We start from the raw sequence: 17171 nt of genomic DNA on the forward strand, positions 1-17171 counted from the left end.
TGGCTGTTTTTGGACTGCGCCCGGGGGTGGCCCAAGGAGGGGGGAATTATCCCAGGCACGATGCTCTTGGCGAGGACAAAGAGGAGTCAGGATGCAAAACCAGCCACGTATTTAATGTCTCCTTCCCCGGCACCCAGCCCAGGCACGGGGGCAAGCTGCTGGGGCACGGCCCCCTCTCTTACACCCTTTTCCGCAGCTTGCCCTTCTTGGCGGCCCCCACCCGTCGCCCGAAGGCCATCTGCCGCAGCTCCTGCACCCGCTGCCGGTTCCTGGCCTTCAGGCGCTTCAGCCCCCCGCTCTGCAGGAAGCGCTGCTTGGCCGCCTTCTTGCGCTGCTTCAGGATCTGCTGCTTGTTCTTCAGCTCCGAGCGTACCCTGCCCCGGGCTGGGGGCTGCGCGGGTCCTGCGGGGCGGGGGGGAACACGGCCAAGCTCAGCTCAGAGGCCAGAGCGAGGTGGCGGGGGGACGAAGTGGGGGCTCCGCCGCTCGCTCCAGGTACTCACCGTGCCCGTGCCTGTGCTTCCCTCTGAACTGCGCCCTGCCTCCTTCGTCTTCCCCGTCCTCGTCCCGCTCGTCTACCTTGTATTTCTGCTTCCACTTTTCATAGCTGGGCCAGGGTGGGTTAAGGGAACGTGCCGTGACTCCCCATCGCCCGACTCCCCATTGCTCGACCCACCGGAGTGCCTGGCCAGCCTCCCTCCCCAGGCCGCTGCCCTGGCACGGGATGGATCCCCGGGAGCAGGGCACAATGCCGCACGGCTGCCGGCGGGTCCAGCCCCGCTCCCCGCCGGTGCCCGCAGGCAGGATACAGGTTGTTCTTGTAGGAGCCGCTGATGTAGCGCCCGCTCTCCGTCCGCACCTTCTTCTTGTCCTCCTGGCCCGTCTGCCCCACGAACCGCTTCTTCTTGCGGTCCCTGTGAGAGAGCGGAGAGCGGTGGGACCGGGTGGTGGGACCCCCAGCCCCCATTCCCACCCGCTCCCGCCCATGGCCAGATTCCCCTCACCACTTCAGCAGTTGCTTGCTCTTGTTGAGGTTGTGGTTTTCATCCCCCATGAGATCCAGGATGGCTCCAGCTGCCTGCTGCTCAAAGGGGCTGCCCTCGCCGCCCACGCTCAGCCTGCAAAGGGTGGGCGATGAGAACGTTTCCCCCCCCCCCGAGGCAGGCCACGGCAGGACTGCAGCGGGAGCCCTCCTGGACTCACCCCCTCTCGCTCTCAAAGTCCTTGGGCCGGTATGGGATGTAGAAGTCTTCGTCCCGCTGCGCTGGCTGCTGCGGCTTTTTCCTGGAACCATCTTCTCCCCCTCGGCCCCGTTTTCGCTTCTGGCCCACCACGGTAGAGAACACGTCCTGGAAGGGGATAGTGGATGGGTTGGAGGAGCCGTGCCCCCCCACCAGTCCCCACACTGGCCCCCTGAGCCCTGGCACAGCCCCGGGGCCCTGGTGCTGCCAGCGCCCAGCTGAGGCCCCCTTGCAGCAGCTCCGGTGGCCACGGCAAACTCCTCATCCCTGCCGCGTTACCTGGAGGTTTTCCTCCTCTCCTTCTCCTTCTCCTTCTCCCTCCTCGGGCCCGGGGGGGGCCGGGCACAGCCCCTGCCCTTTGAGAGCCGCTGCCCGCTTCTCCTGCTGCCCGCGCTGGTACTTCTCGATGAGAGCATGGTCGTGGCGCCGCTTCGACCGCATCACGGTGCTGGCCGGTGTCCGTGACGTGGCGTTGATCTCAAAGATGGTCTGCTCCCGGAGCGGGAGTGCAAGTCCCGGTGAGCTGCATGGCTGGCCCCACGGAGCTTCCCTCCCACCCCAACCCAGGCGCCTCGTGCCCGAGGCCGGGTCTCAACTCACCGCCTTGGACTTGTAGGTTTTAATGCTGTCCACGAACTTCAGCCTCTCCAGCTCAGTGTCTTCGAAGCGAGCACCTGGGGAACGTGGGCACAGAGAGGGGCACAGATCAGCTCCCTGGCGAGGGGGACAGGGTCCCCTCCCTCGGCGTCCCCGAGGCACTCACTGAAGAGCGGGTGGATGCCCAGCTGGGACACGTCCAGGTCCTTCGCCCTCTTGATAGACTCGGGCGAGGGGCCGGGCCGGGACCGCAGGTACTGCCTGTGGGCGTTGTTGGCGACGCGGCGCAGGCTCCGCAGCTCCAGCGAGCCCTCGTGGTCCGTCAGCAGCAGGCACTCCTCGTCGTCCACCAGGCTCTGGGGGACACGGCCCAGGACCCCGCCGGCATCTGCAGCCCGGGGGACGCCGCGTCACCTCGCTGGCACCCACCCTGGGATTACTGCAGCAGGCACGGCAGCAATCCAGGATTTAATGGAGCAGAGCTAACAGCCACGAGGAGCTCGGTGGCGTTATATCAGCGTCGCCGACACACGGCGTGTGTCGGAGCCCCCAGCACCCCATTTTCCCCAGCTGCACCCCAGCAATGAGAGCGTATCGCCCCTCTGCACGAGTGCCAACCGCAAGACCGTGAACTCCAGCGCTGGCCGAGGATAAAACCACAGCAGCCACACGGCCAGCGTCCCAGCCTGGACGTGCAGCCACCCCGATGCCTGCAACCGGGTCTGGCTCACCAGCGGGCATCTCCTGGGCACCGGCAAGGACGAGCGGGCGCCCCAGGAAGAGGTGGAGGTCAAAGACGTAGGGCATCTCATCGGGAGCCACCAGCGAGTAGGCAGTGCCGCTCCGGCCAGCTCGGGCCACGCGACCTGGCAAGGGGAGGAGGAGAGTGGGAAAACAGACCCAGTGCCAACCCAGCCTGCCCCCACCCAGGCAGGGACCCACTGGTGCCCCTGGGAGCCCACGCACGTGACGTTTACCCGGTGGGCATGGCTGGCAAGGGGCTGTGGGATGCTGGGGAAGGGGGGAAAGGGGAGCCCACCACGGTGTCATCCTAAAGGGAAGGCACCAGCCCTGCCCGCAGGAGCCCCTGCGGTTCAGCTGGGAGATCAGGGACGTTCCTGACACTGTTTTGTCCCCAGCCTGTCTCCTGATGTCACAACACGCCAACCTCCTGCCCCAAAAATATCACCACCAAGTCCAGGGCAGCAGCGCCAGCCCAGCAGGACACAGAGATAGGAAAACCAGGGGACAAGGGACAGCCCACTCGCACCCTCCCCGTCACCCTGAGGGACCCCCAGGTCGCAAGGATCCCTGCGCGGGGCAGCGGCACCCACCGACACGATGCAGGAACAGCTTGGCCTTGGCGGGGAAGCTGTAGTTGATGACGTTGTCCAGCATGGGGATGTCAAGGCCACGGGCGGCCACGTCGGTGACCAGCAGCACTGGGCACTTGCCGTGGGCGAACTTGGCGATGTTGATCTTGCGGGCGGTCTGGTCCAGCGAGCTGTAGATGTGTGTGCAGCGGATGCCCTGGGCCATCAGCAGCTGGGGAGGGGGGAAGAGAGATCAGATCCCACCTGGGCATGCACCCTCAGCTGAGAGACAGGGCTGCCCAGTTCCCTGAGACTCCTGGATGCCCGCCCGGACCCCCAAATCCCGCTGTGCTCCCCCCTCTCTCCGAGGGGTAGGTGGATGCAGCACCTCCGCGATGACGTGTGCTGGGATTTCTCCTTCGACCCAGCGAGACAGAGGCAGAGATTCCAGCAGGGACGCGATCACAGATGCAGACCGCACGTGGATCTGGAGAGGAGTCCGAGGCACCCCCCGCCCGGCAGCGTGCCCTTTAACAGGGGGACATGCCGGGCAACCCCAAATGCCACTTGCCTCCTTGAGATACTCCGTGTGGTGCTTGGTGGCCACGAAGACGACCGTCTGGTCCTGGGGCTTCACCACGTTCCGGAGCAGGTGGAGCAGCACGGCCGGTTTGTCGTCCCCGCGCACGTGGAAGAAAGCCAGCTGCAAGGGGAGGGCAGAGCTCAGCCCCTCTGCGTCCCCACGCCAGATGCCACCACCCCTCCTGTCCCCTCCTCACAAGCCTGGAGCCACCGCAGGGTGGCTTGCAGGGGGTGGGGGGCACAAAGCCCATCTCGAGCCCCCCCCCCGCCGCCGGCCCCTCTCACCTTGAGCTGCTCGCTGAGCTTGGACTCCACATCCAGACGGATCAGCATCGGCTCGGTGAGACCTGTGGGACGTGGTGACACGCGGGACGTGGGTCGCACGTGGGATGAGCCACTGGGACCAGTCCCACCTCTCGGCCCAGCCTGGTTTTACCAGTCCTGGGCCCAGCCCCGCTGCGGGACCGTGCCGTGTCCCCGTCCCCAGGTTCCCCCCAGGTCCGGCCCCCCCGCAACCGCCGTCTGCCCCACGCTCCTCACCGGCCCGGGCAAACTCGACGAGCAGCTTGGGCAGCGTGGCGGAGAAGAGGACGGTCTGGTGGCAATCCGGGAGGCGGGCGATGATCTCCTGGAGCTGCTCGGCGAAGCCCATCTCGAAAAGCCTGCGGGAGAAGGGACACGGGACATGGCAGCGCCTGTTCGGTCCCTCCGTGCCCAGCCCTGCCACCCCCTCGGGGCACTTCGCTCCCACCGTCGCTCACCCCACACGCGGGGACGCTGCCAGCCCCGGGGACCCCCCCCACCCCGCTGCACCCCGCTGACCTGTCGGCCTCGTCGAACACCACGTACTCCACGGTGTGCAGCTTCAGTTTCATCTCCACCGCCACGTGCACCAGGCGCCCGGGGGTGGCGATGATTCTGCGGGGACAGAGCTGCCGATGGGACCAGGCCGGTGGTGGTGGGGGGGGGGACGACGACACGGCACCCCCACACCGTCCCGGGTGCGGGTCCCAAATCCGCCCCAAAGAAGACCCGCTAGAGACCCCCTTGTCCCCCACGGGGAGCACGGGAAGATGGTCCAAAGGGAACACCAGGACACGTCCATCGGGCGCAGTGGCTGTAAACGCCAGCGACGTCCCCGGACGGCGGGTGGCTCTCGGGGGCCATCTCCCCCCCCCCAGGTCCCCTCCCCGCACCCCCACTCACATGTCGGGGTTCTCATGCAGGGCGGCAAACTGGTCCTCCATCCTGCGAGAGGGGAGAGAGGCTGGGGCGGCACGGGGCACCTCAGCCCCTCGCCGGGTTTTGGGGAGGCTTTGGGGAGACGGGGACCGGCGGGGACGTGGGGACGACTTACTTGTCTCCTCCCAGGATCAGGGCGGTCTTCAGGCCTGTGAACTTGCCCAGCTGCGGGGTGAGAAAGAAACACGTCGAGGCGGGGGGGGGGGCGTTAAAACCAAACCCCCTTGCCCCCCCGGGTCATCCCCGCTCGCCCCCGGTCGTCGTCCCCCGTACCTCCTTGGTGAACTTGAGGGTCTGCAGGGCCAGCTCGCGGGTGGGCGAGAGGACGAGGGCGCGCGCCCCGGCCTGGCTGGGCGCCTTCAGCCTCTCGAACATGGGGATGAGGAAGCAGGCCGTCTTCCCGCTGCCCGTCCGCGCCATCGCCACCACGTCCCGGCCGCGCAGGATGGCGGGGATGCTCTGCGAGACGCCGTCGCCGTCACCGTCCCACCGCCGCCGAGCCGGGACGGGGGTCCCGCCGCCGTGCCCCCCCCCTCCCCTCCCCGCGCTCACCTTCCTCTGGATGGGGGTGGGCACCTTGTAGCCCTTCTTCATGACGCCCTTGAAGACGGGGTAGCTGAGGCCTGCGGGGACGGGGACGGGTGAGGGGACGCGGGCGGGAGGGGACGGTCCCCGTCCCGGGGACGGCCGCGTCGTCCCCCCCGTCCCCCCCGCCACGCACCCATGGACTGGAAGCCCCCGGATTTCTTCTTCTTCTGGTTCTGGGCCCGCACCATGGCGCGCGTGTCCGGCTCGGCGTCGGCGCCGTCGTCCTCCTCGGCGGCGGCGGGGAAGGCGGGCAGCGGGGGCGCGGGGACCTGGGGACGGCGGAGGGGACGCGGCTGCGGCGGCGGGCGACCCGCAGCTGCCGGGGCACTGCGGCTCCGCGCTGCCGGCCTGGCGGGCAGGGACGCCGGCGCTGGGGACGCCGGCGCTGGGGACGCTGGCGCTAGGGACACCAGTACTGGGGATGCTGGCACTGGGGACGCTGGCACTGGGGACGCCGGCACTGGGGATGCCGCTGCTGGGGACGCCGGTACTGGGGACGCCGGCGCTGGGGACGCCTGTACTGGGGACACCTGTACTGGGGATGCCGGCACTGGGGACGCTGGCACTGGGGACGCCGGCAGTGGGGATGCCGCTGCTGGGGACGCCGGTACTGGGGACGCCGGCGCTGGGGACGCCTGTACTGGGGACACCTGTACTGGGGACACCGGCACTGGGGACACCGGCACTGGGGATGCTGGCACTGGGGACGCTGGCACTGGGGACACTGGCACTGGGGACACCGGCACTGGGGACACCAGTACTGGGGATGCTGGCACTAGGGATGCTGGCCCTGGGGACACCAGCACTGGGGACACCGGCACTGGGGACACCGGTAGTGGGGATGCTGGCACTGGGGACATCAGCACTGGTGACATCAGTACTGGGGACACCAGTACTGGGGACACTAGCACTGGGGACACTAGCACTGGGGATGCTGGCGGTGGGGACACCAGAACTGGGGAGACTGGCACTGGGGACAATGGTACTGGGGACACCAGTACGGGGGACGCTGGCACTGGGGACACCACTACTGGGGATGCTGGCACTGGGGACACTGGTGCTGGGGACACCGGCACTGGGGACGCCGGTACTGGGGACACTGGCACTGAGGATGCCGGCGCTGGGGACACGAGTACTGGGGACACGGGTACTGGGCAGGCCGGCACTGAGGATTATGGCACACGGGGACTGGGGGACGCCGGTTTCGGGGACAGCAGCACACAGGGACTGGTGACACCGGTACCGGGGATACCGGTACGGGGGATATGGGCACGGGGGACCGGAGACACCCGCACCGAGGACACCGGCACCGGGTGCAGCGGTGACGCCGCCCTGGAGCCCCGCCCCGTTCCCGCCCCGCCCCCCCCCCCCCCCCCTCGTACCGGCGCTCCCCGGGGCTGGCGGCGGGCGCGTGACGGCGCCATGTCGGTACCGGCGGCGGCGGCGGCGGAAGCACGTGGTGGTGGGCGGAGTCGGAAGGGGCGGAGCCAGCCGTCGCCCCGCCCCGGGCGGCGCGCTGCCATGCGGGCGGCGGGGCCGGTACCGGGAGGCGGCTCCGCTCCCGCTCCCGTTCCCCAGCTGCCGCGGGCGGGCCGGGGCCGGGGTCGGGGTGTCCGCCGGGCGCGGGCGTCCTTCGTGGACGAGTCGCTCTTCGGCAGCCCCGCGGGGGCCCGCCCGGTGCCGCCCGGCTTCGCGCCTCCCTGGGCGGCGGCGGTGGCGGCGGCGGCGGCTCCCGCTGCCGGTCCCCGGCCGAGGAGTAAGTGCAGGTGAGCGGTCCCGCCAGCCCTCTTCGGCTCGCTGTCCCGGTTTTTCGGGGCTCGCTAAGCGTCGGTGGCCCCGGGGCTCCTTAGGGTGCCGGTCCCTGCGAGCAGCAGCCCGGGGAGGGCGGCCCGGTAGCTCCCCTCGGTTTCCCCAGCCCGGGCGGCCCTCGGGAGGGTCTGGGGCGAATCTCAACCTCCCTGTCCTCCCGTGAACTTCCCACACCGCGACCGGGGCTCCGTGCTGCCCTTGCCCGCTTTAATAAACCCGCGGCTTTCTCTCCTTGCCGCCCCGCGAAGGTTGAGGAGTCACACTCCGTCCTTCTGCGACGAGACCCTCTTTGGTACCAAGCCCGAGGGTCCGGCCTGGGCAGCTCCTTGGATGAGGAAGGAAGATGTGGCCAAGCTCCATCCGCTGCTCTGGAGCCCACCGCCTGCCCCCCGAAACCAGCCCAGCCTTTGCCCCCGCTCCAGGGAGATGCCCTTGAGAGCCGTCCACCCGCCAACCCCGGCGTCTCCGGCAACGGAAGGCTTCGAGGCGGGCCGTGAGGGCAAGTCCTGCGTCTGGAAGAATCCCGAGAGCGGTTCTTGCTCCGAAGGCCGGGGTGTTCCCTGCAGAGGACGTTCTCAGTCTGTCGGCCGGCTGAACACCCCCTCAGACGGGCTCCGCCTGGCTTCAGACAACCTCAAGACGGAAAGGTGTAAAAACCGAAGCCCTGCGACAGCCCCTGCGACCCCCCGAGGCCCTCTGATGAGGGGTCGGTCGAAAAGCGTGTCCGGACCTCCTTTGGCCAGGAACTCCACGGCAGCGGGTGGCTGCAAACCCAGGCCTCCCTGGAAGTGAAACCGAATGTCCCTCTGGACATAAATACAGCCTTAGCCTACCCGAGACCACCCGGTGACCGAGTCCGTGAGGACCCTGGGCCTTTCCGTGGCTGGAAACGAAGGATGGGGCTGCTCCGCGCTGGAGGACAAGCCAGGAGCCAAGGGTGACTGCAGCGTTGACGGGGCAGTGACCTCCCCGAGCAGGGCACAATCCTGCAGCACCAGAGTGGGACAGCCTTGGTGGTAACAGCAGCTTCCCTTGACTGTCCGGTGGTCGTCAGATGAGGTGTGATAACGAGTCAGGTTCCTTCTGTCCAGGAAGTCCAGCCGGGAAGTCGGAACAGCAGGAGACAGGGCTGCCTTACGGCGTAGGTCCAGGGCCCATCCAGGAGAAGGACCGGGCACAGGTACACCTAGAGCATAGCTTGGCGGGGACGGGCAGGTCTGATGGAGCTCCCAGACCAGGGAGCGCACGGTGCCACTGGGGTGGGGGGTCCCAGGCGAGGCTGGCCAGGGCAGTTAAGGTCTGAAAGCCCCGACGGGGACCTCCGCTGATCGCTTCTGGGGAGAGGAGTCCTGCTTCGTACTGCCTGTCGCGTACTAGCACAGGATCACTCGTGCTCGATGGGACTGCAGGAGATGTCTAGCCCAAACTCCTGCTCAAGCCAGGTGAGCTATGGGCTCAGGCAAGGCTGTCCGGGGCTTTATCCAGTCGGGTGGTGGAAACCCTCAAGGACAGAGGTTGCACAACCTCTCTGGCACCCCCTCCCACTGCTTGACTGTCCTTGGGGTGAAAAGTTTCCCTTTATATCCAGTCAGAGCCTTTCTCGTTTCAGTTTGCGTCCTTTCATTCTGCTCTGCACCTGTGCGCAAAGCTTGGCTCAATCCTCACGGTTACCTCCTCTTCGCAGGCACTGGGAAGCTGCTCTGAGGCCCCCCAAAACCGTCCCTTCTCCAGGCTGAACGAGCCCCATTCCCTCAGCCTCCGCGCACAGGACGTGTGCTCCAACCCTGACCGTCTTGGTGGCTCTCTGCTGGCCTTGCTCCGTTCCATCAACGCTTTAATGATCTCCTTTGTCAAGGAAGGAGAAGGGAGGACGAGCACAGAGGTGAGGAAAGGCATCGCCCTGCGTCCCGCTGGTGGGGGGGTGCCCCCAAGCTGGATGGGGTTTGTGACAGAGAAGGATTTGCCGCGGGGATTTCAGCAGCTTCTGGTGACGAGGGTGTGGTGAGTGGACACGTAATCCCATGGTTTATACTGAGTGTTGTGAGGTGCTGTCACAGCAACGCCATGCTCGTTACCAAATAAATGATCCAAGGCGAATCTGCTGGGGCCTCATGTTTGGTCCGCGGGACGCTGCTGTGCGATCTGGGCACAGCTAGCATCTCCAAAAACTGTCTGAGCAAAGCAGCTCCTCGATTTCCATTCCTGAGGTGGGAAAGAGCAACTCGGTCTGTAGGAATATAGGCAGGGAGGCATATAAAGGACATGGGCTGGGTGACTTGGGGTTTGCAGCCTGTGTCACTGCTCCCCTGGGAAGGGAGGCTGCAGTGACGAGCTGCTGAGGTCAGGGAATACAGGGGAGTTGCTGGGAGTTTGGTAACTCTGTCCCACACAAAGGGAAACATTCTCTCAAATTCACCCAAGGACAAACCGAGCCAGGTTAAGGGCATCATTCTGCCCCCAGAAATTATTTTATTGCCACCTTGAGCAGCAGCAGGATTGGGCCTTGACCCACTCCAGCACATGAAGGGCACTGAAGCTAGGAAGGCCAGCCAGAAGCCTGCTCTCCTGGTCCAGTCCTGTTGGCAAGAAAGGTTATTCTTGCTTTTGAAAGGCAACAGAGCTCAACCTAAAATAGTGAGACGTATCGTCATGCCACTGCTCTGATGTCATCTGTCTCTGACAGCCAGCCGTGGCAGGCTCGGGCCTTAGTGCAAGTGCTATCTCAGTTAATGCTTGTAATCTGGGAGAGCTGAGCCCCAGGGGAGCAAGCAGCCTTGCTGGGAGGAAAGACTGGAGGACAGAGCATGGGTTTTGTGCTTATTTCTTGGCCTTCTGGCCCTCTCCCTTTTTCTTCATCTTCGACGTGAGAAGTGTCTGGAACAAGCAGCTTTTTTGGATGTGGGTGGCAGCACTGGTCGTAGCTGTCCCCCTCACGTCCTGCTCATTCTTCTCCTGCCACATTTAGCGCTCCTCCTCAGTCCAGGAACAGTAGGTAAGCACACTGTGTTTCTCTTTCAGGGCCAAGCCTTGTCCTTGGTGCAGACAGCACCTCTCGCTCAGCCTGGCAAGACAGCAGACACCAGTTACTGCAAGCCTGAGGGCCTTCAGCAGGTTTTCCCTGCACATCCCTACGGAGGGATCATTTTACCTATCCGAAATCCGGGTAGAATTGCCCCTGGCTGCTGAACTGAGCCTTCCCAAAGGGACCAAAAAAGGAAATGTGCCTGATGGGACTTTTCATGAGGTGCCAAGTCCAAATGCCTTCATGAGGTGCCAAGTCCAAATACCTTCATGCTCCTTTGAGCTTCCCCCACCAGCCCTGACGTTGCAGACGGCCTCTGTCCACTGATGGGGACTCTGACCGAGTACTGCGCACGTGGGTCAGAGCCTGCTTTGCCACCACTCTGAAGAAAAGGCCACATCTGTGTGCTTTGGATGGGGCTGAGCCTGAGCCGAGAGCTTTGCTGAGAAGCAGGTTATATCAGCGGTGCTGTAACCCAGCTAATATGCTGTGAGCTGTTGGGAATGTGGGAAAAGCCAGGATGCGTCTGCCTGCAGAAGGCCGAGGACAGGTAGTCTTGGTGGCACTCGGCAATGATTTATTCCTTGCCCATTGAACTAGTGAGCCATGCGGAGGAGGAGGAGAATTAGGGGAGCCAGCAGTTCTGGGGCTCGCTGCTCCAGCTGCCCTGGCAGATAGGAAGCGAGAATAACCTTATGTTATTAAAAACCTGAGAAGGTGAGGATCCTTATGATTAGCACCGAGCTTTTGGGTCTCTCCCTACACTTTGCATTGCAGTAGTCTGGCAGCTCTTCTCCACCTGGGTAAAAGCTGCAGGGACTTGAAAGCAATTAGGGCCTTCTCAGAGGAGGCGTTGGGGGTGCTGACGTGAATCTGAGCCTGTTCAGCTTAATTGGATGTCGGGCACAGTGACATGCAAGCTGTTAAGCCTGCAGGTCTCTCAGTGGCCTAGGAGAGAAACCGAAGTGTGATTTGGACACTAGATGGAGACAAGAGGGTTAAGGATTGACACAAAAGCGAGAGCCCTGTTCCCTAGCAGCAGGTGGGTGAGTCAGATCCAGTGAGGTGAGTCATCAGCAAACTGGGGTAACTGCCCCGAATGCAGCAGAGAACGGCTGAACCCGAAAGCAGGACACAAGGTGCAATATTGGAGTGCTGGAGTACTTGAAAGATGAAGCCTCTTAAAATGAAGAGAGATTTTTATCTGAAAAACAAGTTAACAGTGGCTTGTATGGCCAGGGGTGGCCGGTTTACCCCCATTGCTGCATTCAGGCTCCAAGGAATCAATGGGGGAAACTAGAACCCATCGCATCAGCCACACGCTTTCCTGTCCCACACTGGCCCAGGTTGTCACCGAGGGCTTTCAGGCCATCAGGAGGTCAGAACTGGCACTTCCTCGCTATTTACTCCACAAGGACAGTGTTGTTTAGGATATAAATGGGTTGTTTGGATTTCATACTGCAGTTCTCACTCGCATTTGATGCTTTACTACTGCCCTGTCTTCTTGTTCTACCAGAGCTGTGCAGTCCAGCACGAGAGCAAAAGATGCTCCGTCACTGCGGTGGGCTGCCCTGACTGTAGGAGGCTGGTGCTTGTGTGGAGCAAACACCAAGTCTGAGTAAAATGAGGGAAAATGTTCAGTTGTTTCCTAGCTCCAGATTCACCCTGTCCAGTATCACTAATGCTCACCTCGGGTGAGAGTTGTTGATAGAGAGGCCTGAATCGCAGCTGGGACTCCTGCCTGCTGCTGCTCTTATTTCTCATTTTTCTATCTGCTCAGCACTCTGATTGATCACACTTTCCACCTTTGACTCAACCCGGACTCCTTGTCTTGTGTCTCTCAGCAAAGTACCAGCCAATCTGGGAACTGCTTCGCTTCCAAAATTAGCTGCACCCAGCCCTAGGTGCTTCAAACGAGTATAAAAGATGGTTTTATGTGTGGGCAGTATTACGATTGCTCTGCTTAGCCCACACCAGCTCCCTTGTTTCTCAACACATGCCTCACCCGATCTGTGGTAGCCTCGCTGCTCTGCGTTCTGGCTAGTGTGCAGCCTCCCCAGACTGGCATGGCGCTTTGCAGAGGAGGTTTCAGAGCTGAGTCAGTGGATGAGGAGGAAAGGCGGTCCTGTGAGTAAGCCACTTGCTTGGTGGTTGCGGTTGTGTTGCTACAGGGCTGCTTTCCACTGAAATCAGTGGAGCATTGTGATGGAGCAGGTATACTCCAAAAACCAGCATATGCATCCTGCCAGGAGCTGGCAGGAGCCAGGTAATGACCTGAAGCAGGCAGCAGCCTGACCCAACAGCGCTATGACATGTTTAATCTCCTCCTGCAGTACCTTTCTGAGAGCCAGTGCTGATTCTCAGTGCTCCAATACAAGTGTATTGAGTTGTGTCCTTAGGTGCCGCGTGTCCTGCTCTAGCTCCGTACGCTCGTTTGGGGAAGCCTGCAGCTCCTGTTTCTGCTGTTTCACCACTTCCTGCTTGGTCTGCGGATCTTGAAGTCTTCTGGTCAGCTGTTGGAAGCTGCTGTTGAGATCTCTCATCTCATTGTCCTCCTTGTAAATCCAGCCCTGGAGGATGACACAAAGAAGTACCACTGAGAAGGGGAGGGTGTGTTGAGGCATCAGGTGGGCAGAAGAAAGGCTCATTTGCAAAGGTGTTGGTAATTTAAGACTGGACGCATCTAATCTGATAGCAAGGGGGATGCTCCAGCTGGACAGAGGCCTTGCCTACCCATTTGTAACACTGACAGGAGTCCTGCCGGTGGCAAAATCAATCCGACAGAGCCCGGTGGCTTTATCAGGCTGGATTGGGCTGGGGGACTGTCCTGGGGACTCCGCTCAGTGGGCTGCCTGTGAGAAACGCTCAGCCTGGACCAGTGGATCAGATGTACTCGTTACACACCAGGCTGCTCGCTCCCAGCTTGAGAATCCTCACCTCCTCAGAGTTGGATGTAATCCTGGGGTTTGGGGAACGTCGTGTTTCACTGACGGGGCCCCCGGCCCTTCCCGGCACCTGCTGTACCCGCTGCCTCTTGGGGCTGGGCTGGGCTGCCCTTCCTCAGGGCCCATCTCTTCCCTGCGGGCACCGACGCCCCCGGACCGGGGCCTGGGAACAGAAACATCGCCTCCTGGAGCCGAGGCCCAGCCCAGGAGCGCGGGGACCGGGGGGTCCCCGGGCCGGGGCCTCCCCTCGGGGTCGGGGTCGGCGGGCCCGGAGCTCCCGCCTTCCGCCCGCGTCCCGCGGTTGCTAGGTGACCGCTCCGCTCCCCTCTGACCCCGGGGGCGGGGCCTCAACACAGCCAATGGCAGCCCGCGCTCCCCTCCTCGAAAGCCCGCCTCTTCCTTCCCGTGGTTGAGGCGCGATGTTCTTAGCCCTCCACCACCTCGGGCCAATCAGCATCCCCGCCTGGCCGGAGAGGCATCGCCGCTACCCAATGACGAGACCAAGTGCGGCAGGGAGGAGGCGGGAATAATCCGGACCCTCTCGCAGGAGCCGAGGGCCGGGCGGTGGGCTGTGGGAGGGGGAGGGGGGCGGTGACGGAGCGTGGATTGGCGGGGAGGGGAGGGAGGCTCGGCCTCTCCGGCGAGAGGCCCGAGCCGCCGCGGCCAATGAGAGGCGGAGGGGCGGGGCCGGGGCGGGGCCGCGGGCGCCGGGCGCTGAGGAGAGGTGTCGCAGCGGCCGCGGGCGCCGGTTCGGCGGGGCCGGGCCGTGTCCGGGGGGCTCGGCGGAGGCGGCGGGGGGGGTCCCGGGGGCCGCAGGCGTGAGGGGCTGGTGGTGTGTGTGTGGGGGTAGGCTCACCGGTGGGCTGCCCGAGGGCTCCGCAGGGTGTGCGGGAGGGCGGCAGGGCCGGTTTGCGCGGGCCGGGGTCGGCGGGGAGCCCGGGGAATGGGCCGGGCCGGGGCCTCCACAGCGCGGGTGACAGCCCCGTCTCGGTGTCCCTCTCTCGTAGGCCGCGGGAGGAGTCCGGTCCCGGCCGTTCCGCCTGTTTCCCAAGCCCCCGAGCGTCCGCCGCCAAGGCTCGCGTCCCGGCCCTGGGTGCCGGCCCTGCGGGAGCGGGGCGGCTCGGCCCCGGTCGGCCTGTTGCTGTTGGGGGGATGCGGCCTCCGCCGTGACTTCTTTCTGCCCTCGCCACGGCCTGCAAGGAAGGAGACGGGGAGAGTAACGGCTGCGTGGCGGCACCGGTTGTGGAGCGTCCCTGTAAGGTTGCCCAGGCCCTGCGTGATTTTTCTTTTCCTCCACCTTTTAAAGAAATCCGTGACTTTGTGACAGTGACATCGCCCAGTAAAAAAAGCCTGCGGGAACTTCATGCGTGCGGACTCAAACTGGCCTCTTTTTCTCCCTCTTTCCCCTCCCCACCTGAAATCGAGGCGTTCTGGCATGACAGGGGAAAGAGCCCTGTGTGACGGTGACACTTAGCATCATGCTGGCCCTGGATGCGTCACGCCCGCCTGCTTCTTGTGCTGAGTGGTCAGGAGTTTGTCAAGAAGCACTTTGTTTTGCTTCCATGCTGTACTGCGAGCCGTGCACTGACTGGAGTAGGCAGCCCAGACCTGACTTCTTGAATTTAGCTCGTGCGTAAATACTGCCATTGAGTCTAGCATCCTGCGCTGCTTTTCAAAAGCAAATAACTAGATCCTTTTTTGAACTGTGGTCTCTGGAGATGGGTACGCATACCTTTATATTCTTATGTCTAGAAGACACCCCTGATGGAAGACTTTCTGGGGACAGTTTTTGACGTAAGCGTTTTACAAGTGGAACTGAAAAAGGCATTATTTAAAGTTCTTGGAGTAGGAGCCTCTGAAGGGACAGGATGGCTGTGAGCATGGATGATGATGTTCCCCTCATCCTCACCCTGGACGACAGTGGAAGCAGCGCCTCAGCCCCTCTTGATGACCTGGATCGGGAGGAGCTGCCTAACGAAAGTAAGATCGCTTTGTTGTTTCCGGCCCGCTGTGACGGCCTCGCTTGTTTTTCTCTTTGCGGTGGCTGCTCTTTCTTGCGCTTGCCAGGACCTGAAACTCTCAGAGCTCTCGTTCAGTGTCCCGGCGGCTGCCTGAGAAAATCAGATCAGGAAGTTGCTTATTGTGTTGCTTGTTTACTCACAGTACCCGTGTTACACCGAGAGGGAGGAGGACGCTGGATGGACACGTCCTACCGATGCCATTTCTAACACACATTTTTTGTGGTTTCCGTGTAATAACCTGCGACCTCGTTGTCCTTAAGCTCAACTCTCCTTTCCTGCACATTGGCCCTGAGCGTCTCCTTTTCTTGGCACTGACCCGCCGTGCCGTACCAGTGGCCTGAGCTGTCAGGCGCAGCAGCTGCAGTTATGTCATGTAGTATTTTCCTAGTGCCATAAAGCATCTGTCCTTTGCAACTGTTGTTTTGCCTATTTCTAGTTTACGTTCCGATTTTTGCGATAAGGAAAGTGATACGTGTTGATAAATCCCTTTAACATCTTTATTGTATTCTTATCAAAGAACCAGGAGTACTTTTAGAAAATATATTCGTACTCCTGTTAGCCCCAGGTATTTAGTGGGATAGAGCCAGCCTATGAGCGTTGAGAGGGGGAAAAGAAAAGCCATCATCCCTTAGAAGCATTGCTTTCTCCTCAGTATATCTTTGGTAGAGCCCTGCACTAGGTGAGATGGGAACAGCAGATGTGTTTGAGCATGTTCAGTGAGCTTCTGTTTTATGTTATACCTCACTGAATGTATTTGAGCAGTTTTATTCAACACATCCCTTTGACTTCCAGTTGACATTGCAGGTGTATGCACAGGTCTTGTGATCCTATTCAAGCCCTTGCTGCCATAAGCTTAACATTTGTAACAAATAAACCGTTGCCTGGCCTGGCGTCCCTTTTTTCTACATTATACCTCTATTCCATACTGCCTCTGTGACTCTGTGATTTGATTTCTCTCTTGCAATCTTATGGGTTCCCTTAGTTTTCTCCTTTTGTGACTTCCTGAGCCAGCAGGATTTCTGACAATCAAGATTCCTCCTCCCTCCTCCTTTCCCACCCCTGCAATACACATCCCTGGCTAAATTGCCCAGTTGACTTTCTCTAAGCTCTGCTGCATCGTTGCTCCATTGCATCTGCTCTATTGCATCTGTTTGTCTTTTAAAGTTTAGCTCGCTATTTTTAAGTTCAGTAGAAGAGAGAATGCTTCCTCTGTCCACTGGTGTATTTATAGGCTTTCTTGTGACTGATTTTAATCACTCTCATCTATTTCTTCCACCCGCCTCCCATCCCTTTAGAGAAGAAGTTCTGTGAGGTTTATCATTTGGTTAAAGCCAACATGACTGTGCTAAAGCACAAGCATGAGAATGAATGTATTAATAAATAAAAATATTCCACAATCTGCTTCCCTTGAAATACAGGGAGATTGTTTAGGGACCAATTTTGTGCTGCTTAAAAGATCGCTGTGTGGTTTTTGAGAATTCATTTCCTGGAATTCTTCAAATGAAGTGTCTCTTGGTATTAAAGAACTGTTATTTTGCTATATGTTTTAATCACTGTTAAAGTTGAATTTGCTGAAAAAAACATAAAGCTTATTCTGTGCAAGTGATGCTGAATGATGCGGAGCCTTCTGAAGTCAGTGGGTACTGTGAGAGTGGGATAAAAGATTAGAAAAGGAAGGCTGGCATAAACAACTTGAAAGGCACATCTATCTCTGAGAAGCGGGAAGCTTAAATTAGTGAGCGAGCAAGCCTAACGCCATCACTTGCAAAAGTAAGCTTGTTTAAAAACAGAACATGTAGTCCAGCTTTCCTC

At 61.3% G+C, this 17171-nt stretch overlaps 3 protein-coding genes and 1 long non-coding RNA gene across 7 annotated transcripts in view; 2 read left to right on the forward strand and 2 right to left on the reverse strand.

Moving 5' to 3' along the window:
• Positions 1-92: 92 nt before the first annotated feature.
• DDX54 (DEAD-box helicase 54) lies at positions 93-7065 on the reverse strand. 2 transcript variants are annotated; one of them, XM_030024910.2, is made up of 20 exons: positions 6945-7065; positions 5696-5831; positions 5527-5597; positions 5248-5433; positions 5090-5139; positions 4939-4980; positions 4555-4650; positions 4273-4394; positions 4018-4079; positions 3722-3853; positions 3172-3382; positions 2569-2703; positions 2004-2225; positions 1841-1914; positions 1520-1729; positions 1203-1348; positions 1004-1117; positions 809-913; positions 503-606; positions 93-402 (listed from the first exon to the last, which is right to left on the reverse strand). In XM_030024910.2, exons 1-20 carry the CDS (start codon positions 6984-6986, stop codon positions 179-181), a joined length of 2484 nt encoding a protein of 827 aa, XP_029880770.1. In that variant the 5' UTR covers positions 6987-7065; the 3' UTR covers positions 93-178. The 2 variants fall into 2 exon arrangements, with proteins under 2 accessions (XP_029880770.1, XP_029880769.1); XM_030024909.2 differs by having other exon boundaries at positions 509-606; positions 6945-7045.
• Positions 6985-12031, forward strand: RITA1 (RBPJ interacting and tubulin associated 1). Of its 2 annotated transcripts, XM_030024923.2 has the most exons (4): positions 6985-7328; positions 7620-8551; positions 9056-9253; positions 10390-12031. In XM_030024923.2, the coding sequence occupies exons 1-2, from the start codon at positions 6985-6987 to the stop codon at positions 8161-8163; spliced, it is 888 nt and encodes a 295-aa protein (XP_029880783.1). In that variant the 3' UTR covers positions 8164-8551; positions 9056-9253; positions 10390-12031. The 2 variants fall into 2 exon arrangements, with proteins under 2 accessions (XP_029880783.1, XP_029880782.1); XM_030024922.2 differs by lacking the exon at positions 10390-12031 and having other exon boundaries at positions 9056-9468.
• Positions 12032-12698: 667 nt separating this feature from the next.
• Positions 12699-13897, reverse strand: LOC115345694. Its single transcript, XR_003924920.2, has 2 exons — positions 13331-13897; positions 12699-12963 (listed from the first exon to the last, which is right to left on the reverse strand). It is a non-coding gene; the product is annotated as an uncharacterized LOC115345694 (long non-coding RNA).
• Positions 13898-14208: 311 nt separating this feature from the next.
• Positions 14209-17171, forward strand: part of TPCN1 (two pore segment channel 1) — a 49489-nt gene continuing 46526 nt past the window's right edge. The window contains exon 1 of one of the 2 annotated variants that reach the window (XM_030024911.2): positions 14209-15318. In XM_030024911.2, the coding sequence (XP_029880771.1) occupies positions 15207-15318 (112 nt within the window). In that variant the 5' untranslated portion in view covers positions 14209-15206. The remainder of the gene's footprint in view (positions 15319-17171) is intronic. The other variant, XM_030024917.2, reaches the window with a different exon arrangement.

The sequence above is a fragment of the Aquila chrysaetos genome, chromosome 9 (assembly GCF_900496995.4).
Source record: "Aquila chrysaetos chrysaetos chromosome 9, bAquChr1.4, whole genome shotgun sequence".
Classification (NCBI taxonomy): Eukaryota; Metazoa; Chordata; class Aves; order Accipitriformes; family Accipitridae; genus Aquila; species Aquila chrysaetos.

Coding starts and splice junctions, on each gene's coding strand:
- DDX54 (XM_030024910.2), bottom strand. CDS start 6,986: ATGGCGCCGTCACGCGCCCGCCGCCAGCCCCGGGGAGCGCCG. Junction 4,981..5,089: donor CTGATCCTGGGAGGAGACAA/GTAAGTCGTCCC, acceptor CCCCTCTCGCAG/GATGGAGGACCAGTTTGCCG. Junction 1,730..1,840: donor AAACCTACAAGTCCAAGGCG/GTGAGTTGAGAC, acceptor CTCCGGGAGCAG/ACCATCTTTGAGATCAACGC.
- RITA1 (XM_030024923.2), top strand. CDS start 6,985: ATGTCGGTACCGGCGGCGGCGGCGGCGGAAGCACGTGGTGGTGGGCGG. Junction 7,329..7,619: donor CGGCCGAGGAGTAAGTGCAG/GTGAGCGGTCCC, acceptor CGCCCCGCGAAG/GTTGAGGAGTCACACTCCGT.